The 27,479-nt window shown below is 22.1% G+C and overlaps 2 protein-coding genes across 2 annotated transcripts in view; one reads left to right on the top strand and one right to left on the bottom strand.

The window, feature by feature from the left end:
* Nucleotides 1-3,454: 3,454 nt before the first annotated feature.
* LOC122498494 (muscle segmentation homeobox-like) overlaps nucleotides 3,455-27,479 on the bottom strand; it is a 52,272-nt gene continuing 28,247 nt past the window's right edge. Inside the window, exons 2-3 of the mRNA XM_043606255.1 lie at nucleotides 10,652-10,848; nucleotides 3,455-5,692 (exon numbers count right to left, since the gene is read on the bottom strand). Coding sequence (XP_043462190.1) covers nucleotides 5,447-5,692; nucleotides 10,652-10,848 — 443 coding nt within the window. The 3' untranslated portion in view covers nucleotides 3,455-5,446. The remainder of the gene's footprint in view (nucleotides 5,693-10,651; nucleotides 10,849-27,479) is intronic.
* LOC122498538 lies at nucleotides 20,254-26,018 on the top strand. Its single transcript, XM_043606315.1, has 3 exons — nucleotides 20,254-20,909; nucleotides 20,987-21,169; nucleotides 25,560-26,018. Exons 1-3 carry the CDS (start codon nucleotides 20,891-20,893, stop codon nucleotides 25,694-25,696), a joined length of 339 nt encoding a protein of 112 aa, XP_043462250.1. The 5' UTR covers nucleotides 20,254-20,890; the 3' UTR covers nucleotides 25,697-26,018.

Genomic DNA, 27,479 nt, shown 5'->3' with positions numbered 1-27,479 from the left:
AACTGATTTTTTATATACGCTGGGAAAATAAATCGAAAAAAATAAACTAAAATGAAAAATTCCATTCAATATATCATGAATCAAAATGAAATTAACGATCGCTGAACTTAATCGTATTTTGATAAGGATAATTATACTAATTTTATTACGCCCGAGTCGCCATAAAATATTCTTTTAATAAAATATCGAGGTAGCGGCAATTTTTCTCGACGAGGCCTCTCGGCGCGTTCATCAAAGCGATGAAAAGGTTCGCTCCTAATAAAGTTGGAAAGTAATGCTGTAGGCAGGTTTTTGTCGAAAATGGAAGATGACCAAGAAAGAGAGAGAGAGAGAGATAGAGAGAGGGACCACAGAAGAGTGTTCGGTAGGTAATTAAAAATATGTTAATTTGCCGCAACCGCTAATTGGTTTTTGACTAAATTTTTTAATTAAGTCTTAAAGTTGATTGGGGCGGCAGCACACTGATTTATCGAAAACTTTCCGGAACCCCTTCACTTATATTATCTAATTATAAATAAAATATCTCAATATAAGTGTTGAATTTTACTCTTTCTCTGTTCAATATCATTAAATTAATATTGACTCAACAGTGAAAAATGTGCTTACATTAAATGGCGTGTTGGCTGAGTGAAAAGAAAATTAGCTCCATCTCTTTATTAATAAAAATTGAAGAAAATTTCCTGAAAATTATTAAACATTATATATATTAAATATTATGTATTTTATATCATTATTAAATGTTAAAATTATAATTGCATTATTAATTATTTAGTTATAAAAAAATATTAAAATAATTATTTCCATATTTTATTATTACTATAATTGTATAATTATATTATTATATTCTAATAATAATAATAACAATAATAGTAATAATAGAATAAAAATAATTGATATTGTATTTAAAACTAGCAACAATTCGCGCGCGGCTGACTTCTCGCTCACTTTTTTTAAATAAAATTAGCAATTTTAAAAATAATAGAACTTAAGAATTTTTAATTCAAATTTTTTTAAAATAATATTATAATTATAATAATCATAATATATTCTTAGTTTCTGACATAGGGAATTCAGGGAAAAGTCAGGAATTTTTATTAAAAGTACTGAAAAAAATTAAATTTTTAGAATTCATAACAAAATTCTGAATTTTTGTTTGAATCATAAACTGTAAAATTACCACGAATTTTAATACAAAAACCTTCAATTTTTTCAATTTCTGACAAAAATTTATTTTTAAATAACTTAAATCTTGAACAACTAAGTATCAGAAAATAAATAAATTATTTAATGAATAATTTTACTTAAATATTACAAAATTAATTCAAATTTAAAAGAGTTACGTTTACAATTTTCATAAATAAATGAACTTCAAATGGTTTCAATTTGAATTTTTATAAAATTTCAATGTTGAATGAATTTAATTAGAAATTTTAATGAACTTAGATTTTTGAAAAATTTTAATAATGTAAAATCTTCTAAAATTATAGTTAAATTTTTTTTTTTATTTTTTCATATATTCAATTAATTATTAAAAATAATGGATTTATAGAAAAATTGAATTTTGAAGAAGTTACAAACGATTGCAGAAATTCAATTATTTTTAAAAGTAATAAAATTCTTATCACAAAATTCAATTATTGTTCCAAATTTACAAGAAAATCTCAACAAAGTGCCAATTATTATCTTTATAAATATAAAAATTCTTCTTCAAAATTCGATTATTTAAAAACAATTTTAATAAAATTGTACGCAAACAATTAATTATTTTCATAAATAATAAAAATTTCACAGGAATTCAATTATTTACAAATTTTTTATAAGTTTCTTCTCAATAATTCAATTATTTTCAGAAATAATTCAATTATTTTACAATTTAATTATTTTCAGAAATAATTGAATTATTTACAATTTAATTATTTACAAATTTTTTATAAGTTTCTTTTCAATAATTTAATTATTTTCAGAAATAATAAAAGTCATCACAGAATTTTAATTATTTTTAATACAATTTTAATCAAACTCCTTGAAAAATGTAATTATTCTAAATTTTTTTATTAAAATCCGTCAAAAGAATACAATTATTTAAAAATTTATTAATATGATTCCTTATAAGAATTAAATTTTAAGAAACATTCAATTGTTCAATAAATAATTTACTTTTCTATTTAAATAATTGAATAAAATTTAATTAATTTTATAAAACATGAATAAGTGGAAGACTCGGAGTGATCGATTTCCTCATGTTTTATAACAATTTTCTTAAAGTTGATTAATTTCTAAAAGGTTTGAATTTGAAATTTTTGAAAATCTTAATTCCTATATAAAAATAATAATAATTAAATATTTAAAATATTTAAAAAAGAAATTATTGTTTTCGAACAATTTTACAATTAAAGATATTCGTAAATAAATCAAACTTTTTTTAATAAAATTTTTTCCTTTATATTCTGAAAGTTCAAAAATTGTCAGTTTCATTTTCAATTAAATTTTGTAATTGACAAATATAATTTATAAACATTTTTTCTTTTATTCTTAAAAAGCTTTGAATTTTATTAAAACAATTGAAATTATGAAATAGAATTGATGCAAATTATTTCCAAATGAAAAAAGTGAGTTTGTAAACAATATTGTTATTGAGAAATGCAAATTATGCATAAAATGGGTATATTTTCTAATTCTTAATCAAAATTTTTTACCAATTAACAATTTTCTAGTATTTTTTATAAAAAAAAGGAAGAATAATTTGCATAATAATTTATATCAGTCAAATGAAATTTGTTATAGAAAAAAGCATATAATAAACAAAATGGGTATATTTTTCATTTGTTAATTACCATCTTTTTTTAAATTTTCTAATTTCTAACATTATTTTATTATGAATCATGAAAACATACCTGCATATTTTCGATTTGTCAAACAATATTTAAAAAAAAAACAAAAGCATAAACATAAACTTACTTCAAACTGCGGACAGAATGAATGAAAGGAGGGCAAGCGCAAGTACCGGAGTGGGGGAAATAAGAGCGAGCGAGAAGTTTTCGTTTTTCCTTCTCACTCTCATTGTCGCTCCAGCGCTTGCGCTCCTTTTACGCATACCTACCACTTTCTATAAGAATATTGTAAATGTACTTTTATTATAAAAATTTCAAAAAGGAATTAAAAATAAATAATCAAAAAATACTTCTTTTTTTGGCTGAAATTATCTAATTTTATACAGAAAGAAAATTTTAATTTTAATTGTCTAAAATAAACAATAAAAAAATTTGTTTCTTTTAGTAAAGTTATCCAATTTTACAGAAAGAAATTTATAATTCTTTAATAATAATTATAATAAACAATAAAAAAATTCTTTCAATTCGGTTAAAATGGATAATTTTAATGAAACGCAATTTTTTAATTCTTTTGGAATAAATGGAATAAATGTGTTTTTTGCAAAGAACAAAACAAGAGAGAATTAAATATTGAAATCACTTTTATTTCACTATAACATCATTCATGGATAAATTATCAGTTTACATTTATACAGAGCTTTGTACAGGAAAGAAATGTTCATAAAATTTTTTTTTCTTTTATTATTATTAATCTTTCCTGCAATTTTTGTATTTGTCTGTTCATTAATCATCATACATGTAGATACATAATTTACATATCTGTTTTCCCTCACGCACACATACACACTTATATATACACAAAAGAAAATTATACAGGATGTTTAAAAAAAAAGAATTTTGTGACGAAAACAATTTTTCTTTTTTTAAACAAGAGGTAAAAAAAATTTATTTTTCTTAAATTTTTCCTTTAATGGAGAAAAAAAAATATTTATCTATTTTTGGTATAATAAATCGAAATATATTTTCTTTCGAAAGAAATGAAAAATTTTCCACCCTGCAAATAATAATCTATTACTATATTTTATAATCAGCGTAGAGACAATTTATTTACATATGTACATTTTACATGTACTTTGCATTAGAGATCAAGCGCAAATGCTTTTTTTTTGTAAATGCTTTCATGATCATTATAATTACTATTTTAGAGGACCATTTTGTTTTCTTTTCGATTTCGAATTTTGCAAGTTTTTACAATAAAGCAAAAAATAAAAAAAATCTTTTTTTGAAAATATTTCCTGGGAGCAAGTGCAAAAAAGAACAGTAATTTTTCATTCTCGGAAGGTTTTGAGAAAAAAAAATGCCGAAAGGAAATAAAAAGAATTTAAATCTATTTCAAATTGTGCGGCGATAAATTTTGCGTGAAAACAATTTAAGTCCTAATATTTTTGTGTTCACCCTGAAACATGTGTGCGGGACTGTCCAATCGACCAAGGCGACGTAAATACTTTCTCATCGAACACAGCTGGTCTTATGGAAGTCCAAGTCTGTGGAAGTCATTACTCGTTAGACTGCATTCGTTAACCAGGACATTAAAAACCGTATTAAAGTCACATGCAGGTATCATAAAAGACCATTTTAGTGTGTAGAATAAAAAAAAAAGAAACAAATTCGTTCGACTCGTTTTTCATTTTTATTTTTTTTTATTTGTCTTCAGTCTCTTTGGGCATACATTATTATTAGTGGAGTTTCGATTGAAAATTAAGAAACAAAAAACAAATAGTTGTAATCATTTAGAAATTCATTAATAGTTTCTTAAAAGATCGCAAAGGAAGCGTAAAGCAATTGCCATTAAAATATGCTTTCTCTTTAATATTCGAATATATTTATAATTTCCAGAGGGAAAAAACAAAATATTTGATATCGAAAAAATTCTACTTTCTCTCCTTATAGATTGAAAATGAAGAAAAATTTATTCTTCCGCACTTTAAAGTGTATGCAGTTCATAAATTGATAATACTGCTCATTTGATAGTCGTATAAATTGAGGAAAGTGGCAATTCAGTAATAATATTCGCACATATAACCGAAAAGCAAATTACAAAACTCGTTTTTGCTTTTCTTTCTTTTTTTTTAGTTTGGCGCGGTAATAAAGTGGAATAAATTGCACTTCGGGGTGATTTTAATTTGAAAAAAATCGATTTTTTTCTATAGGTAATAATCGCTTTTTCTAGAGAGCGGAGCGCGTGTGCGAGAGTCTTTCCTTCTCGCACTCATTGCCCCCTCTCTCACTCCCGCGCTTGCGCTCTCGTCTCTATTTCTATTTAATCAATTTTCTAAAATGCGTTTCAATCGACGTTCAATATCAGAAAAATAAATCTATAGAATTGAAATTTTACATTTTAAATTCGAAAAGAAATTGAAACTTTTAGTTTATCGAAGATTGTGAGAAAAAATATGCGAAAACTCCACTTAGAAAAAAAAATTATCACGAACTATGTGTAGCCTCGAAAATTAACAAGTAAATTTATATATTATCACGTTTGTTTTTGTTCTGTTTTTCTTTTTTGTATCGGTTTCTCAAACCTTATTTATTTGAAGGTCTGTGGACCTCAATTCTCAAGGTCTGTGTCCAGGAGGACCCATAAACATGGCCGCTGCAGCTGCAGCGTGCGAATGCCTTGCCATTGCTGCCGCTATAAATGGTGGAACTCCCGGCGTTCCTGGAGGTACGACTCCCGAAAACATAAGTCCCGAACCAAAACTCGGATGCAAAAGTGGCCTCGCCGAAAGCCTCAATTTTTCAATTTCCGCCTCCTGCAATCGTTTCGCCTTTGCTCTTCGATTTTGAAACCATATTTTCACCTGAAATGAAAAAAGTCGAAAAATTTATTTTCCTCTATTAGAAAAATTTATAAATAATATAAATTACTAAGTAATTAAGTTTTAATTCTTAATTTATTTAATTAAGTTTTAATTAAATAAATTTACTAAATTATTAACAGGGTTGCTGCAAAAAATTAATTTTGTTTTTCCCTGATTTCCAAACAAAATTTTGATTTTTTCCCTGACCCTGAAGAATATTCTGATTCACTCAAAAAATTATTCGATACTGAAAAAAATTATCTATTATATTTATTTACGAATTTCTAAAAATGTAAAATTATTTCGAAACATTAATGACTTCTTATTTAATTAAATATTTAATAATTATTATAATTTAAAATTTTAAGTAAAATTCATTTTTTAATCAATTTTTATTAGAAAAATTTACGAGAATTCAATTATTTAAATACAAAAATAAATAATTGAATATTTCTCAATTTTTTATGAAGAATTTTATCAAAATTTTTGAAAATAATTGAATTCTTTCGGCGAATTTAAAAAAAAATTTAAGAATAAATGCAATTTTCTATCATTTTATTTAAAATTGTATAAAAATAATAGAAATTCTGCGATAAGTTTTATTATTCATGAAAATAATTGAATTCTTGCAACGAAATTGTTTGTTTCAATTCTCGGAATATATATTTGAATTCTTTCGAGAAGCTTCATTAAAAAATTAAAAATAATTGAATTGGTGCGAAGAAATGTATAAAAAATTGGTAAATAATTGAATTCCTGTGAAATTTTTATTAAAATTTTTTTTTAAATATAATTGAATTCTTATGGAAAATTTTATTAAAATCGTAGATATAAAAAATAATTGAAATAAAGAAAATTTTTGAAAATAATTAAAATTTTGCCAAGAATTTTATTAAATTTTTTGAAAATAACTGAATTTTAGAGAAGAATTCAGAAGTTTCTTATAAATTCTAAAAACTTAATTTTTCCAGTACTTTTAATAAAAATCCCTGACTTTTCCCTGATTTCCCTGACCAATTCTAATTTCCCTGACTTTCCTGACCTGTGGCAATCCTGATTAATTAATAATCATTATTTTTTTATTTAAAAAAATCGAGTTCGTTGTGTTAATAAAAAAATATTTTTTACATTGATAAATAATTCTGTCAAATTATACAAATTATTAAAAAATAATTAATAATTTATTAAAAATAATTAGTATTTTATTAATTAACAATTATCTAGATCGTCGAGTTAATAAAACAATATTTTTTCAATAGATAAGTAATATTGTTAGATTTAATAAATCATTTTCAAATATTGCTAATTTTCTAAAACTGGAAAGCAGTAAATTACTCGCTCACAGTAATCGAATGTGCGTATCAATAAAATAAAGTGAACCAATAATGAAAAAAGCCTTTTAAGAAAGTAAAATATCTTTAATTCAATTTACATTCAATCAAATGGAAATTAAATTAGTTCCTGCGTGAATAATAAGATATTAAGATACAAATTCGTAAGATGTTTAATATTCCTCTAAACCTGAATTTGCAAATTCACAGAAATGTTTTAATTAAAGTAGTTATATTTATATATATATAGCAAAAAGAAACAAAATATTTCCGTTTTATGCAAAATTAATGGAAACTTATTTAATAATTAATAATTTAATATTTAATTACAATTTTAAGTGTATCATAGCAAAACACGAGGAAGAAAAAAAAATGTATAAATATACGAAAAGAGATACGACAATTAATTTCAATCTTGATGGAGTTTGCAAATCTAATTTATATTTCCTCAAAAAAGTAAATTTTGTAATGAAAAACTGATGAACGGGATAAATATATAGTTCATTTACAAGTTTCCACTTATTTCAATTATATATATATCTATAGTTTTTTTTGTATATTGGTATTAGTAGAAAATTTATACGTTTACTACACAGAAAAGATCAAATTATTATGCATATTTAATGATCTTCATGCGCAATGTAATATATATATATCTATATTTATAAATAAGATCTCTGCTCACTGAGTCTCCGGAGAGATAATTTTCAAACAATTTATATGAAATGGCAAACTTTGCTGATTTTACGTTTATCAGCAATGTCAATTTAGTTTCAAGATACTTTTAATCATTATCATTTTTCAACACTAATAAGTACAAAATTATACGAAAAGTCGAAGGGCATTTTCAAGTGTTATCAATTATTTATCAGACTGTCGCGCTTAATTTGACAAGACAAAAATTTACATATATATACATATCAGTAAGTGGTTTAAAATCATATTAATACCTTAGAGTTTGTATATATGTACGACTACGATAATAAATTCCAAAAAAATGAAATTTTCAATTTTAATTTAAAAAACAGTTTTTTAAATTAAAATTAAAAATTAGTAAACGTATAGATAACGATGGATAAGAAATGAAAGTTTTAACAATGACATATTATTTGATTAATTTATAATTGTTTTCTCAATTAACATAACTCTAATGGCTCTTTAATTTTCTTATTTTGGGTTTCCCCTATACTGACAGTAATTATTATAATTATAATTGATTGATATATTATCATACAAGAATTTTTTTTGTGGGAAAACCAATTATGAAAAGTTTAAAAAGAACTGATAATCTGTTGGGGAAATTTAAACTGATTTATTATTTTAAATACATTTTAATTATAATAAATTAATATATTAATTGTTATAAATATATAATTTATTGAAAAAATTGAAACAATTTTGGGAGGATGATGAGAAAAATTTATCAACTTTATTTAAAAATTAAAAATTTAATTCATTCGGTTCGAAAATAATCAGAACAATATTAAATTCAGAAATAATTCTGAATGAAAACAAAAAACAATGAAATGGAAAAAATAAGAGAAATGTAAAATAAAATAATTAAAAATTCAACAAAATTAATTAGTTATAATTTATTAATTTTTAAGTAAATTTTTCCTATCAATTAATTAACTAATTTTGTTCAACTGTTTTTTAATTTTTAAAACTAAAATTTTTCTGCTGGTGGAAATTTAGAATAATTTTTTTTATATCAAATAGAGGAGATGTAGTAGAGGAATCATGCGTGGACCAGAGAATCAATAACCGTGCTTGACCAATGAAGTGAAGATTACTAAAGCCACGATACTATTTTCTCTACTTCGGATTCTTTCATTTAATAATTTGATTAAATTCGTACAAATTTCTTTTGGGTAGGATTTATTAAAATCATTGAAATCAAATTTGGAAAAAAATATTTTATATTGTTTTAAGAATATGTCGACAGTTTTATTACATTTTTAATGAATATAATTTATAATTATGCAGAATAAAAAACTTATTTGATTCAAATATCCGATAACTTGTCGATTTTCAAATAAATAACTTTTATTTATGTCAATTAAATGATATTTACTGAAATAATAAAAATATATACTAAAGTAATTGGTTCAAATTAAATTTATTTGATTCAAGTAAATATTTATTTGAATCAAATATATTTTTTTCAATATGTATTAATTATATTATAAATATAATTATATTTATTACTATTTATTAATATTTATATTATTTATTTTTATTTATTAATATTTATAAATACAATTATTATTATAAATAAATTATATTCCACGTTATAATTATAAAATTCCAATTACAAGTTTATTGATTGTGAAATTATTGAATCATTAAATTATGAATTCAATATTACAAATTTTCTTTTGACAGTTTTTAAATTAAAATTAAAAATTAGTAGATTTAGATTAACGACGAAAACAATATTGACATAAAATGAATGTTATAAGAATGACATTTAGAGATAATATTATAATTTTTTGAGAATTCAATTATTTGATCATATTAATTTTGAATTTCATTATAAATAGAATTTTAATTAATTCTAAACTTAATTAAATGAACTTACATATAATTTAAAAATAAAATTTGATTTAAGATCATTTAAATTACCAGTTGGAGTAAAAATTAGTAAAAACAAACATAAATTAAAAAATAAAGCAAAATACAAAATTTAAATATTCCTAAATGAAAAACAAAAGTTAAAATTAATAAAAATCTAATTTAGAAATATAGGCTGATTAAATAAAATTCTCATTTAAATAGAAAATTTCATTAAACAACATATGGATTACTTTAATTACAAAATATCAAGAAATAAAATAAAAATTAAACACTGAGTAAAAATTATGTAAAAAGCAAATTTGCAAGTGTAAAAACAAAGGAAAATAAAAAAAAATTAAATTCCACTCAACAAAATAATAATTAGAGGAAATTTTTTTTCCTCCGTCAATTTTTTCAGTCCAACAATAATATTAAAATTTGATGGAAATTTTTTTTTCTAATTATAATGAATGGAAAGTTTTACTAATTCCGCGACATATTCTCTTTTCAAGAATAAATTTCAACTCGTGTTTGAAGCATTTAGAACTTGTAATGGATGCCAAATTAATATTCATTAAAATTTTATTTGGAGGGAATCACGAATTAGAATTTAACCTTTCTGGCTTGCAATGAATAGTGTTAAAGCAAAGTTTAAAGGGTGGAGGGGGTGATGATGAAGAAGAAGAAGAAGTGCGAGGGGAGGGGGTCAGCAAGGTGATTACAGTTTATCTAAGCAAATGAATGCGAGCTTAATTTCGTTTGATGCATTGTAATGTGTTTGCAAACTGTCTTCTTGCACGCTATACATATTTTACAATTGTAGAAAATTGTAGCCATAAGAAAAAATAGCGAATAATAAAAAAGAGAATAAGAAAAAGTAAACAAATATAATAATTATGTAATTAAATAATTAAGAAATTGAAAAATTGAAAATTTAATTTAAAATTACAAATTTTATTTTTAATTAATTTAATTAGAAAATTAAAATTAAAAACAATTACCTAAACCAAATAATAGAATTGAAGAAAAATATTTTGCTTTTTTGAGAATAAAAATAGAAATGAAAAAGTACCTGCGTTTCTGTGAGGTGAAGCGAAGAGGAAAATTCCGCCCTCTCTGCTATCGTTAGATATTGTTTCTCGCGAAATTTTTTTTCTAACGAAAGCAATTGTTGCGTTGTAAAAGGTGTTCTTGGTTTTCGATTAGGTTTGTGCTTTCTTAATGTACATCTCACTGGTCCGGGTCCAGGACCTGGCAATCTTAAATCACCTGAAAAAAGACAAAATTAATTTATTTATTAATTTTTTTATTTATTTACTAATTATCTATATGTAATAATTTGTTTTATATTTTATATTCTCTAATTTCTTAAAAATTATATTCTTTAATTACGTTTAATTTCTACAATAAAATATTATATTAATATTAGTAATAATAATATTTTTATGAATTAAGTAAGTAATTAAAGCAATCAATAAAGTAATTAATTAAAGTAATCAATAAAGTAATTAATTTAAGTAATTAAGAAAGTAATTAATTAATCAAAATTAAAGCAACCAATAATTTAACTAATTTTAAAATAATAAATAATTACTAAATGTCAACTATTATATGTAAATATGAATAAAAGAAAATAAATATTAATCAACATAAAATATAAATAATAATCATTTACATAAAAAATACCCAAATATTCCAATTAGTCAATTAAATAATTATCTGCATATTAAATTTGAATTTACATCTGATTTCCTGAAATTAGTATTCAACGATTGAAAATAAAAATTGAATTTTAAAAAAATCGATGAGAATTTCGACAAAAAACGAGATTTGAAACAGAAAAGAAATAAAAATTTCCCAATGAATATTGACTATTTTCACAATTATGTAAACTTCCTGTGTTTAATTCAAATTATCGAGTAATTCATGTTGAATTTTTAAAAAGGATCACCGTCGCAAATAGAAGTCGAGGGCAAGTGTTTTGCAACTATAATTAATTATGCAATAATTCGACTTCACTAAGGCGACGATAATCAAAAATTTCATTATGCATATAAATATGTAAGAGAATTCTCTCTTTTACAACTTGTCAGTCGATTTATAAAGAGAATAATTTACAAATCGTTTTACATTAAAATTTTTTATTTCAAAGAATAGTAGAGGTAAACGAAGAAATAACAAATTAAAAAAAAGAAAAAGGAAAACCGAAAGAAAGGAATAAAAAAAGATAGAATAATAAGAGAAAAACAAAAAGTAGAAGAAATATAAGAAAAAGAAATGGAAAAAGAAAAGTCAAGAAAAGAAACAACAAGAAAAAAAAATAAAAAAGAAGAAATAAAAGAAGAAGGAGAAAGGAAACATAAGAAACAAAACAAAAAAGAAAATACAAAAAGAGAAATAACAAAAGAAGAAACAAAAGAAAAAACAAACACAGAAAGTACAAAAAAGTTTTCTTTTTTATAAAAAAATAGAAGATAGAAAAATAGATAGAAGAAAAAAAATAAAAATAAAAGCCAAAAACGAAACAACAAAAAAGAAAAGAAAAAAATTAAAAGAAGAAACAAAAATAACAAAAAATAGCAAAAAACCTAGCAGAAATAAAAGAGAAAGAATAAAGAAAAGACAGAACAAGATGGAAAAGACAGAAGAAACATGAAGGAGAAGACAGAAAAAATAAAAAAGGCAGAAAAAAATAAAAAGAACAAAAGAAAAGTCAAAAAAGAAAAATCCATGAAAAAAAAGAGACAGAAAAAGAAAAGACAAAAAAAGGAAAGAACAAAAAAAGGAAAAACAAGAGAAACGAAAAATAAAACAATTAAAAATTCATCAAAGATAATTGTTCGAAATGAAAAGCAATAAAGAAATTAAATATACAGTCAGGAATTTAATTTACCGTCTTTTAATGATTTCTGTCACTTCCGTTCGGTAATCAGACATAATTATATCAATCAAGTTGGAATTTGTATCGTTTTCTGATGGGTCGAAAATTGTTACAAGAAACATACGCGGTTGACATATATAAATGTGTATATATAAGAATATGTGTCTCCTTATGTTGCTTAGAAAGTGCATAGTCTCTCGTTTAAGAATGGACAGTAAAGAAAGTGAAAACACCCAATACGGAATTTATTTCCATTTACATTTGCACAGCGGATACCTGCTAATGAGCAGCATACACATTGGGCAATAGAGATTAAACTCTTTTTTTTTCCTTTTTCTTTTTCTTTTTTTTTTTTTGTGTAATTCTTATGGTATTCCAGGATTTTCAATGAACTCTTTTGAAAGTATCATCGGGTCATCGACTATATTTCATTATACACACCATTTAGTTTGACATTTAAGGAATCGACTTTTGTCCACTTTACATTTCTAATAAATAAATAACGACGTCTCACAACATTAGGAAATTTACATTACACGATTTGTAACAACTAACGAGTATAGAGAAAAATCTCACTTTTAGTAAAAAAATAATTTTTTTTTTTTATTTATTTTTTTACAAATATTTTATTTATCTTATTTACTTTATTTTATTATTTAAGATTTATTGTAAATAATTTACAAATAATTTTCGTGGATTGTAAATAGAAAAATATTTTTTTCTATTATTTATTTACCATTTTGTATACTGTAATAATTAGGTAGTTATTAAATATTTATTAAAAATTTATTTAATACACTATAATACAATAATAATTTAATTATCTACTACCTATTAATTACAGTACAAAGTAATAAATAAATAGTAAAATTTTTTATTTTTTATATATAAATAATTTATAAATAATAATTGACGTGAATTAATAGTAAAAATCGATTTCTACTATTTCTGCTATTTTGTACTGTAATTAATAGAAAAAATCTTTTATAGTTAAAATTCGTTTTTCTACCATTTTTTTTTTACTATTTTGTACTGTAATTAATAGTAATTAAATGATTAATTATTAATAATAATTAAATGAATTAAATAAATGAGTTATTAATAATTATTCATGTTATAAATAATTTATTTAATATTTCGTTATTTGAATTAATTATTAATTAATAATAATTATTTCTAATTTAAGAAACAATCCAGTTTGTTGAGTTAACAAAATATTTTTTCCTTAATTGATTAAACCTGACTTTCGTCAGACTTAATGGTTTATTAGAAAATAATAAATCCAAATTTTATTAATTGTTGATTATTGATTGATTTATTGAAAAAAAGTAGTTCAAACGAAATGAAGTTGATTGAAACAATAAAAATTATTTTAATAAGCAAATAAAAATAAAATTAAAGAGAGTAAAAAAAATTAAAATAAATAATAAAAAAATGAAATGGGAAAATAAAAATTATTAATAACAATATTATTTATAAATTCTACACAAATACATAAATAATATGTTATTAATTCCTGAGAGTTCTGGATATATAATTTGAATGAGCATTATTATAATATAAATTGTATATAATTAGTTATTATAAAACTATAATTGTAATATTAATTTTATTGATTGCGGTATTAATTTTATTAATACTCACATTAATGATCCAATCTGTGAGATAGTAATCGAAGAATTTCTTTTACTCTCAATTTAATTTAACAATTTTTTTAGTTCCTAACGAAAAAGAAAAAAAAAAGAAAATACGCTTTTAAATGAAACAAGTTTAGAACAAATTTTTATGTTGATGAGATTGTCGTAAAAGTTTTATATCCTACGGAATCTGGTATTAATTACTTCGAATATTATTAATTTCATAAAATTAAATGAATTTCTGCGAATATTCCAAAGATATTTTCACCGACGGTAAGAATCGTATATAATGTATAAGTTCTCATGTTCATAACAACATTTGAAAAATAGAATATTTCTTTATTTTAGTCACAAAGAAAATTATTTTCTGTTCTTTTTTTAAATATGTTTTGAAATAGATAAAAAAACACAAATAGTGTATAAATAAAACTAATTTAATTTTGCCCATTTTTATTTGTTACAGAAATAAAAATATTTTTTAATAAAAGAACAAATTAGTCAAAAAGCAAAAAAAGATTAAAGTCAGTCGAGTTAGCCTTAATTTAATTAAGAAACAAGTTTGAGACAATTTAGATAAATATTAATATTAAATAAAAAAAAAATTGCCTTTCGTGGGACTTTTTTTCAATCTATTGGTGAGAAAAAAAGAAGTGGGCCGGATTTCTCTTTTGGAAGAGGATATAGACGCAAATAAAACTGCTTTGATCAAAATGAACGTTGCATTTCACGTGATTTGAATCTGTTCACGCCCTGTGCAGTGATTTATAGAACCTTTCACATTCGGTTCCTATTTCGCAAAACCTTTCTCACAAATGCAATATTTCTAAATACAAAAGCAAAAGAGCAAAAAAAAAGGAACATTTTTTCTATTAAAACTCAATAAATTCTCGCGCGCACCGAAACATATATAAAACCAGCAAACTGAAATTCGATTCAAAAGGCAAATAATTTAAATATCATATATAGCAAATATTATAATTTATTAATTAATATTCATTTTTTTCTCTCTATGCTTCTCTTATTAAAAAATAAATCGAACCGATTGCTTCTATAAACTATATTAGTCAAGCATCATTTAAAAAATCTAATATTCTTTTTAATGGAGAATTTTTGATAATTTCTTCTTGTTTATTGCTATAGCAAATAATTTTAATCATTACCTATAATGAATTTTTTATCTTTATAGTTCCAAATTTATAATTAATTTTCGAATTAAAATTATAATTAATTTTAGAATTACAATTATAATTAATTTTAGAATTAAAATTATAATTAATTTGTAGAATTAAAATTATAACTAATTTTAGAATTAAAATTATAATTCATTGTCAAATGTTTCAGAATTGTAATATAGCTGCATAAATTTACTTTTTCTGAATGCATATTTCTGTGTAAATTAGTATTATTCGAGGGGGTATATATACTCCCGTATTGGAGTGTACACTTTTCTTGTAATAGTCGTGTAATATTGCGTAATAGGGCGTAATAGTACGTTATTACGTGGGTGTAATACCTAGAAATATCTCTGTATTGCCCTGTAATACCCTGTAATACTTGGTAATAAGTGTAATTTTAGCGTAATAAGTGTATTGGAGTGTACACGTTTTCAACCAGTAAATACCCCCTCGGTATTATTATTATAATTATTAATATTGTGTGGAAAAGAATTTATCAATCAATCCAAGTCAGGTGTTGTTTTAAAAAAACATAATTCTTTTTCACGTAAATTATAAATAGAAAAATTAATAAATTAATAAATTTATATTGACAATATTATTAATAAATAACAATATTCTTCTCAGAATTTCAATTATTTTTAAAAATTTAAATAAAATTCTTGGTAGAATTTCAAATATTTTGAAAAATTTCCCTCAACTCATGAATTTTCAATATCTAATAAAATTTTCCAAAAGAATTTAATTATTTAAAGAAAATTTAATAAAATTCTACGCAAAAATTTAATTATTTTCATAAAATAATAAAAATTCCACAAGAATTCAATTATTTACAAATTTTTTATAAATTTCCTCGTAACAATTCAATTATTTTCATAAATAATAAAATTTTTACATGGATTCAATTATTTTCGTAAATAATAAATTTTTTTTAGGAATTCAATTATTTTTATAAATAATAAAACTCATTGCTGAATTTCAATTATTTTTAACACAATTTTAATCGAATTCCTAGAAAAATGTAATTATTTTTAAAAATTTTATTAAAAGTCGTCAAGAGAATTCAATTATTTGAACATTTTTTTGATAAAATTCTTTATGATAATTGAATTTTAAGAAACATTCAATTATTTAATAAATTATTTCTTTTTGTCTTAAAATAATTGAATTCTAGTAGAATTTTTTAATGAAAATTTAAATTTTCCATACTTTTAACTGTCAATTCTGTAGAATTAATTTTTTTTAAAGTTTAATTTCATTTCATTTTAAATTGCTTCAAGTTTTTAATTTTTAAATATTTAATTGAAGAATTAACGAATAATTGAAATTCTTAGAACTGAATATTGTAAACAAATGGATTTTAAAATTCTCAAGGAACTTTTGCTAAAATTATTAAAAATAATTGATAATTGAATTTCTTCGAAGAATTTTAATACAATTTTCGAAAATAATTACAATTTTCGTAGAATTTACTTAAAATTGTATTAAAAATAATTAAAATCCTGTGAAGAATTTTATAATTTAGGAGAATAATTTAATTCTTGCAACGAATTTTATTAATTTTTTTTTAAATAATTGAAATTCTGTCAAGAAATTTATCGCTTATGAAAGTAATTGAATTTCTATAAAGATATTCATTAATTTTTCATTTTTGGTCCGTAAAGTCCGTATTTTCAAATATACTTTCACTGGTTCGAGCCCTGTATTTAGTATAATAATTATTTTTATTGGAACTATTACTAATATTGTTATTATTATTATTAGTTTTATAATTTTAGGAATAATTTAATATTAATACTTGATAGTAAATATTATTATTAATTTATAATGAAAGTTCTAAATTCGAAAATACTAAAACTACAAAATTACTCTCTAAATTTAAATTAGTAAATGTTACTAATAAATTAGTATCAATGACTATTTATTAGTAAAATTTACTAATTTAAAAGCAAAAAGTCAGTCACTAATTTTAATTAGTAATTTCCTAATTCAAATTTAGAGAGCGCATACTAAAATTCTTTAGGTTTTTTATTACGAAATAATGATTTAAAATTTAAAAACGGTTTTAACAGAAAGCAAATATTATTATTATTATCATTATTATGAAAGGTTTAATAAATTTTTCTATAAAATCGTGAAAAGAAGCTAATTAAAATGATCATATCCACCTGGAGGGTATTCTCTTCTCAATTTATCCAACAGCACTATATATTATTTTTTATAGACGATAGGGCGAGGATGAAATTGATCGATAAATTTTAACGGTCCAAGGAGAACTTGTGAGCCGTTAACGAATTAATGATTACCTGTACATATAAATGTTTAAATACATATGTATTCCATAAAGTGTCTTTATATAAAACACTAGGTCACTTTCAGTAGACGGTTTAATTTATTCATAAAATTTATTTCAATTCATGAAACAATCGTTGATAATCACCTGGATGTAATATCCGAACTAATAAACTATATGTATACGAGAGGCATGTGTAACATATTGTACCTATAAATGACTGTGCTCCAATTAAGAGATTTTTTTTCTCTTCATTTTAAAATTTATAATTATTCGTATACATGCACAATTTATATAACGATTGTTGTAAGGTTAAAATTTATTTTGTACATTAAATTTCCATGTAGGAACATATTCCTTATTGTTAATAGTTTCTTTTCTTTCTTATTGTTATATTCTTTCTTTGCATTCAATTGATTGGCGGATCGTTGCCAATTATTTATAATTAAATGTAACATTTACTGTCAGTAAGAATTATTGTTGATTTGCATATAACGATTTGTGTGAAAACTAAGCGACAAAATTATTTAAGAAAATAATTATTTTTTGTTTATTTTAACTAACTAATTTTAACTAAGTAAATTAAATAAATTAATAAATAAAAAAAATCTCTAAATCTGAATTAGTTAAAAATAACTAATTATTTTAAATTTTAACTAAAATTAATTTTTAAATAAATTTTTATTAGAAAATTCTACAAGAATTCAATTATTTCAATACGAAAATAAATAATTAATAATTGAATAATTACATTTTTCTCAACATTGAATTCTCATAAAGAATTTAAATCAAAAAAATTTTTAAATAATTGAATTCTTTTGACGAATTTTAATCCAATTTTTAAGAATAATTACATTTTTCGAGGATTTCAATTAAAAATGTATTAAAAATAATTTAAATTCTGATATGAGTTTTATTATTTATAAAAAAATAGGAATTTTATTATTAATAACAATAATGGATTAATAAAAAATATTTAAATGTTTGAATAGAATTTTATCAACATTTTTTTTAATAATTGAATTCTTTTAGAAAATTTTATTAAAATAGTAGATTTTGAAAATTATTGAATTGAGGAAAATTTTTAAAAATAATTGAAGTTTTGATAAGAATTTTATTATAATTTTTCAAAATTATTGAATTTCGGAGCTGATTTTTATTATTTGTAAAGATAATTGAAATTTTGACGAGAATTTAAAAAAAATCTAAGTTCTTTAAAATTTCTAATTAATTCATTCAAAATAAGAATTTTAGAAAATTTAAAATTGAAACCTTTTGAAGTTCATATACATTTATTAACTTAATAATTAAAAAAAAATTATAATTAATTAAAAAAATTAAATTTAACATAGTTTGAAAAAATATATATAATATTTGTTGAAAGTAAAATTTTATTTATTTTTCTCTGCTATTATTTACAGCTTTTGCTACTTTATATCAATGGATTTGAAATTTGTAAATAAAAACGAGCGGTAATTTCTTTTTTTATTAAAAATTTACGAGTTGAAAGATATTTAAAAATATTTCTTAAAAAATTTTTGTTGCGATTTATTTAAAAAAATTTACTACTTTAAAACTTTATTTTTATTTGCAACATCTCCAAAATTCAATGTTTTTGTGTTTTTAACGAAAATTCTTCTAGAAATTAATTATTTTTAATAATTAAGTCATTATTTAATTACTTAATTATTAAAAATAATTGATTTCTACTATTAGAAAATTTAATTAATTTAAAAAGAATGAAAATTTTTCAAAAATCGGAGTTTTTTAAAATTTCTAATTTAATTCATTCAAAATGGAAATTTTATAAAGCTTTAAATTGAAACCTTTTGAAATTCATCTATTTATTAATTTAACAATTAGAAAGTATATATAATTAATTAAAAAAATTAAACTTAACCAAGTTTAAAAAAATGTATATTTGTTGAAAGTAGTTTTTATTTTAAATTTGAAATTCGTAAATAAAAACGAGCTATTATTTCTTTTCTTATTAAAAATTTTGTTTCCAATACATGCGTATTTGATATCTTTCAAGGAGCATCACGAGTTGAAAAATATTTAAAAATATGTTTCTTGAAAAAATTCTATTGCGATTTATCTAAAAAAAATTTACTGCTTTAAAACTTTGTTTTCATTTGTAACTTTTCCACAATTTAATTTTTTAGTGTTTTTAACTAAAATTCTTCTAGAAATAAATTATTTTTAATAATTAATTAAATATGTATTAAAAATTTCAAAATTGAAACTTTTTGAAAAGTTTATGAGGCAAACAAAAAAGACACCAAAATTCAGAATTTTCTCATGAATTCTTTTTAATAAAAATCCCTGCACTAAAAAAATGTAATTGATTCAAATAACTGATTAATTGACTATTATCAATTAATTATTTACTTAAATCAAATAATATTTATTGGAGTCAATTAAATGGTATTTGAACCAATAATTTCAGTATTTGATGCAAATATGAATTGAACCATTTAATTGACTTCAATAAATATTATTTGATTAAATTAAATATTTAATTGACAATAGTCAATTACTCGGTCAATTAATCGCTTATTTGAATCAAATAAATTTCTTTTTCAGTGTGACTTTTCCATGAATTCCCTGATGACCTGTGATAATCTTGATCCAACATTCCCTGGTAAATACTTGGTACCGGTAATTTTTTCCCACCCCACTCTTTTCTCTTCACTCGACAGTGGAAAATATCCGACCTAAGAGGCAAAGAATAAAAAAAGTTGTTTTCTCAAAATTTGAGAGTCAAAATAGGAAGATGAAGAAGAAAGAAGGAGAAAGAGAAAAAAAGTTGATTCCATGATTTACAATGGGATTCACACCACGTGCGTTTTAAACTGATGTTGCACACCACTTTCATCGCGTCACGTATAACTTAACACGTGCGATTCTCCGCAAGTAGTATATACCTAAAGAGTTTTAAAATCCCCATATGTTTTCTGTAAAAAAAGAAAAAAAAAAAAAAAAGAGTTTAACTACTTCAGCAATATCCCCTTCCCTTTTTCTTCTGTACTCTATGGACATGATCTTTGTTGAAGAGCGCATAGGAAAACTGAATGCGGAGAGCAAAATACGGACTATCGTAATGAGAAACTTGTGTGTACGGCTATCATTCCAAGAAAGAAATCTCCGCGTCCTTTTGCGGGATTCTCGACGCATAAAGTCCAACAAGGAATCCGTAGCCGCGAACCTGTCCGCAAGTGTATAGATATATATATATATGTATACTTTGAGAGGTCTAACATAAGTCTGGTGTGGTCGTACACACCAAGCATGATAGAGTCATACATAACTCAGGACATCCATAATGCAATTCAACCAAGCACGTAAAAACTGACTCTTGTTAGTTTGACTTAGCACGCACCTCCAACTTTTATATATTTATATTCTGATTTCATTTCAGAGCAATCGCGATTCAAAGATCGAGAAGGAGAGAGAAATACTATTTCTGCGCTTTTATTCCACATCGAGCGCAATTGTTTTACTTCTTGGTATTTGAAAAAGCGTTCAATAAAAATTAAGTACCAATTAGAAAACGCATATAACCTTAAGGGAGTCATGTCATCCAATATGGATTTTCAATTGTGTGAGGAAAAAAAATATATTCTTCATTTCTTTTCTTTTCTTTATACAAGGCTCGAGAAGCAGTGAAAGAATTTAAAAATACGGACTTTACGGACCAAAACTTAAAAATTACGGACCAACTGACAAAAATAGAATCAATCCGAATCAAATAAGAGAACATTTTACTTAAAACTATAGTTTTACTATAGTCTTCGACTCGAAGTCATCGATTTCTTCATGTTTTATAATAATTAATACCTAATAATTATTAATAAAAATAATTTATAATAATTAAAATCATTATCAATTCAATTATTATTTTTAAGAATTTTTATCTAAAATTCTTCTTTATATCGATAATTTTTAATAATTTTCGAAAAAGTTCTTTGACAATTTCCAAATCTATTTGTTTAACAATATTCAATTTTACAAAATTTCAATTATATTCGTAAATTCTTTAGATAAATAAATATTAGAAAATAGAAACTAAAAGTAATATTAAAAAAACTCAATTAAACTTTTTCAAAAAAATTAATTACAAAATTTAATTATTTTTTAAAATTCACGCCATATTGCTTTTAATATTCAATTATTATCTAAAATTTTAACTGAAATTCATTTTTATGAAATGAAAATAAATTTTTATTAAAAAATTCTACTATAATTCAATTATTTAAATACAAATAAAATGCAAATAAATAAATTATTGAATAATTAAATGTTTCTTAAAATTCAATTCCCATAAAAACTTGTTATCAACAAATTTTCAAATAATTGAATTCTTTTGACAAATTTCAATAAAATTTTTAAGAATAATTACATTTTTCGAGGAATTCGATTAAAATTTATTGTATTAAAAATAATTGAAATTCTGCATTGAATTTTATAATTTATGAAAATAATTGAATTCTTGAGAAGAATTTTATTAAAATTTTCAAAAATAATTAAATTCTTGTAAAAAATTAACAGGAATTCAATTATTTTAAAAAAATTTTAATAAAATTCTTGGCATAAATTAAAAATAAGAAAATTCTTGTCAGATCTTCAATTTCTTTCAGAAATTTTAATAAAATTTTTCGCAAGAATTTAAATATTTTCGTAAAATAATAAAAATCTTTGCAGAGATTCAATTATTTTCAAATAAGTCTTAATAAAATTCTTCGCAAGAATTCAATTATTTTCAAAAATATCAGAATTTTAGCAGAAATTCAAACATTTTAAAAAGTTTTGATAAAACTTTTTTTGGTAGAAATTTAATTATTTTTAAAACAATTTTAAAAAAATGTCTCGATAAAATTCAATTATTTTAATTTTAATGAAATTCTTGGAAAGAATTCAATTATTGTAATCTAAGATTTTAACTGAAATCTATTTATAAATCAATGTTTATGAGAAAATTCTACTAGAATTCAATTATTTAAATACAATATGGAGCTGAGATTTTCTATACAAAAAACAATGAAAATTTTTTTTAGGATTTTTATACATAATATTGACTGATAAACAGTCAAATCGCACTGATTTTTAATTAAAATTACTGATTAAAATTTAGACAAGTTACTGACTAAATTTAAATTCGAGCAATTTTTGCTAAAAAATTTTCAGATAATATTTGATTTATATATTTTTGGTCCTTAATTACTTGTTTTATTTCAAATTTTTCTAAAATTTAGTAAATTTTAAACTCTGACAATCAGTAAAAAAATATACTGAACAAATTTTCTTAAAATAATGATAAAAACTATAAATTAAACTTAAATTTAGTTTAAAAGTGCTGCTTAAAATTATTAAACAAACCTTTAGACGATGTTTAGAAATAAGTCATAAATTACAATAAAGAATTTTTCACTACACTTAATTTTAATTTTATTTCAAAATTTTTTTCGGATATTAAAACTACAATTAATTTTTAACTAAAAAAATAATTAATTTAATTTACTTTTTCATTTGAGTATAATAGTTTTTAAAAATAATTAACTAGACAAAATTTTTGTATACAGTAAAACCTTTGCTAATTCTTCTTCTGAACTTTAAAAACAAAGGAATTAATAATAAAAATAATAAGTGATTTTTAGTAAAAAAAAAATTAGTAGTCTTTAGTAAAAAACATTTTTTTGTTGAAAGACAACTGAATAAAAAATAATTAAATTTGACTAATTGAATTTTACTTAATTTCAAAATAAGGACATAATTTTTTATTGTCAGATAACAAATTGAAAAATAGTCAACTTTGACAAATTTAATTTAATTTCAAAATAAGATATAATTTTTTCTTGTCAGGTACAAATAAATGATATTCAAAATTGACAAATGTGATTAAATTTCGAATCGAGGAATACCAGTATAATAGAAATTATTTCCTCTCCGCTGAATTCAGTAAAACATTCCATATGTCTTTCATCATACAAAAAATTAAAAAATTGAAATTCAAACAACTCGAATCGAAAATTAACATTCTAAAGATTATCGAAAATACTAATAAAGATAATCGCTGTAATTAAGCCTCAATATATACAATGTGACAGAAAATTATCACGATTTCTAATTTTCCCCCTCAAAAAAAAATTTAATAATTTACACTACTAAGATAATTATACATCATTAGCGGTATTTAATTATTATTTTATTTCTTTCCATTATAATACAGTTTCACGCAAGTAATTCATTAGTAAAAAGTTAATTATGATTATGGGAAAATTAATTTCCGACGATACAAAGTTAAGACCAAACTTGTTTTGTCCAGATTTATGTGAAATATATGTAGGTACATTTAAGAGTTTCTAAAGACTTGTGTCTAAATATATTTTTTTTAATTTTTAGAAACAAAAACCTATAGTACACATACATATAAATATAGTTGATGAGGGTAAAAAAAGTGTAATAGGCTGTCTGAAGGAATTCGTCCTTCAATTCAGTATCAATGTGTTCATTCACTGGGTTTACTCACAAACCCTAATTGTCCAATTAGGTAGCCATTCCTCGTGGGTATGCTGCAGACACGTCGTTCAGGCCAAAAACTTTTTTGATCGATTGACCAGTCAATTTACGTCAAATGTTTTCCGAAACACAATTTTCTTGTCATTAAGGAATTTTTTTCCAAATCTTCGCGCAGACGCCGTTATTTTTATCAAATTTGGACCAATTTCTTTAAGAGGGAGAGAAAAAAAGTTTAATTGTGCCATAAATTTTAAAAGAAAAGTTCTTCTTGTGGCGTAAATTACAATTTTTTTTAAAAAAGTTCTTCTTTTAAAATGTTGTAATTATAAATTTCTTCTTCATGATAGTGGAGTGTAAAAAATTGAGTTATAAATAAAAAAACGTGGTTCAAATAAGACAGAAAAATCAATTTTTAAATATAATTCTGCTGCTTGACAATTCCTACATTTTTATTGTGGTTTTTTTAAATTAATGCTAAAAAACAATTTTTTTTAAATTAAAATTATTATTTGTGTTCTTAAAGAAAATGGATTTTTTTTATTCAAATGTTTTGCCAGAAAATTCTATTCTTTTTATCAAGACGAATCGATTGGTCTATATAAAGTATAGGTTGGAAGATAAAAATAATCTTTTACGAAAAAATAATAAAATTATTGCTTCATATTGTTTCATGATAAAATATATCTGCAGTGCCAGCTGCACATTATTAAATATTTTCAGAGCCTAAACAATATTGTTTATTTATAAAATACAACAATTGCTCAAAATTGTTTAATTTTCATTCACCAGGCTGAACATAAGCTTATTTTATTTAAATAACTTTGTTAATTAACAAAATATTGAAAACATGTTATTTATATTATTTCAAGAGTTATTTATTTATTTACTTATTTCCTGAGTTGAATGCAAAAAACAAAACTTGTTTATTTTTAATCATTTAAAAGTAATGAGCAATGAAACAATTTTGATCAATTGTTGTATTTTATAAATAAACAATTGTTTTGGCTCAAAAAACTGATTTTCTAAAACTTCATACAAATAAATTTAATGCTATCAAGTTTCAAATAATTCGGTGAGGCTGTTCTGAAACTTGTGTAAAATTTTTACAAAGTTAGTCTCATATCAGTTCCAAAATGAAATTTACTGTTTCAATTTAATGCTAACGATTATTTTTTAACTTAAAATTATTATTTAACAATAAAAATAATAATACAACATTTCTATTTAAATATTACTTTTAGGTTTATCTATACATTTATTTTAGAGAATTGCATAAAAACTTATTTTAAACCCTCCATAAAAAATAATATTTAATTATAAAAGGAAAATCATATATTTCCTTCGCATGTAGAGGCTTTGAATATGATTTTTTTGATCTATCAACGGCACTTTGTACGTAAAAATGTCATTAATAAATTACTATACATAATAAATTAACATTTGATTAATCATAAAACATAATTTGAAAATTTTAGTTGCATGTGCTGAAAAAATGAGCATGGTGGATACTCCTGCAGAAAGGAACTATCCTCGGATTATCAAGACTATTATTTTTCTGGAGGCAAATATTCACAGAACTATAAGATTTAAAATTGTTTTTGTCGCAGAATAAAAATGGCGAAACGAAATGTAATATTTATCGCATTCCAATGAAATTTTTTATTCAGCGGGTTTTAAATTTTTTAAATTTAATATCGAATTCGTAATCCAACCCCAAAAATTACACAGTAATTAATTTCAAGTGAAACTGTTGAATTTGTAAAAAATATGAACGCCTTATTGGATCCGTCATTTTGAATTTTTAAAATCTGACCGGATTCGTAATCAACGATACGAAAAACACCCAAGTATTATAATTTAATTAATAATTAACTTTAATTATTTAAATGTTAATTAATTAATTTTCTAGAGATATCAGCATTTCCTTAGATGAACCACATAAAAGAAAACTTTATTTTCAAAATATTTTTAATCATTTTTAACAATAAAATATAAATGTAATCACATATTGTAAAAAAAAATAAAAAATTATATTGTACGATTTTTTATTTGTTTTTCTTTATGATAAATTTTATTCCTTGACTTTTATTAAATTTTCTTTCTATCTTCGAAATAAAAATTAGGTGCAATAAAAAAATTCTAATCAGAAGAAAATTAAAAAAACAATTTTAAACTATTTTTAAGCTGAAGAAATAATAAATTAATTTTTTCGATTTTTGGAAAAAATTAATTTATTAAATAATTGTGGAAGAATTTACGAAATACTGAAGAAATAATTTTTAGAAATCAATTTTCTATTTAAACCTACAATATTTTATTATATCTACATCTTTTATATTTTTTCTTTTACATTTCTTATTTCAATATTTTTTTTTTGAAAATATCCTTCGACCTATGTTTGAAAAATTCCGTTCAATGAAGAAACAAAAGAAAAAATACAAATTAAATTCCATTATATTCAAATGAAAAGAAACTTCAATTTAAATTTGAAAAATGTGCTATTATAAATGAGAAAATATTTGTAAAATAATAAGTCGCAATTCTATTGTATAATTAACAAACAAGGTCAACATACCCTCATATTTGTTGAACACATCAAACTATTTATTAAAGCATCCTGTTAATTTACATAAAATGTGTAACATAAACATTTTTCAATTATAAATATAACTGAAGAATAAGTGAAAAGTAAACCATATGTTTACACGAACATAAATTTTGAAACAAATAGCAACGCAATATTTATGTATTATAATAAACCGAATTTCTTGAGAATTTCAATTGATTTACATTATTCATTATTATATCAAGTATATTATAAGTAATTAATTGACTTTAATTACTACCCAGGCGCGAAAGACCAATGCTGACGATGGATTGAAGATTTATTGAGCCTTGAACGCCCAGCCTGGGTAACCCAGTGTTGAAGCAGTCTTTATACCACTGTCACTCAATGTTGATTCAGCATTGGACACCAATGTTCGTTCCATGCTCGATTCAAGACTCGGTCAATCTTCGTGAGTGAAGCTCAAACATCTGATCTTTATTCAAGCCTGAATCAATCTTGACAGTGTGCACTTAAAAATATTAAATATAAATATTTATAAATTAATTAATATTAAAATATTTTTTATGATAATTTTGTATACTATTTAAAAATTATTATTAATTATTATTATTAAGATATCAATTGGTAAATAAATATTAATATTTATTTAGTGTATATTATTCTTTTTTAATTATTAATTTATTAATAATAATAATAATAATAATTATTATTAGGTATAAAAAAATATTAAATTAAAAATAAATATTAAATATTATTTTTTTTATAATAATAATAATAATAATAATTATTATTATTAATTATATAAGATTTATATAAATAAAGTTAA

Source organism: Leptopilina heterotoma, unplaced genomic scaffold (assembly GCF_015476425.1).
Source record: "Leptopilina heterotoma isolate Lh14 unplaced genomic scaffold, ASM1547642v1 Lhet_10, whole genome shotgun sequence".
NCBI classification, from domain to species: Eukaryota; Metazoa; Arthropoda; class Insecta; order Hymenoptera; family Figitidae; genus Leptopilina; species Leptopilina heterotoma.
This window is presented reverse-complemented; position numbering and strand designations above follow the sequence as displayed.

What these genes read in the sequence shown, in the direction of transcription:
- LOC122498538 (XM_043606315.1), top strand. An exon ending in CAATATGGATTTTCAATTGT is followed by an intron (nt 21,170 to 25,559) that starts GTGAGGAAAAAA and finishes TGAAAATTTTAG; the next exon opens with TTGCATGTGCTGAAAAAATG.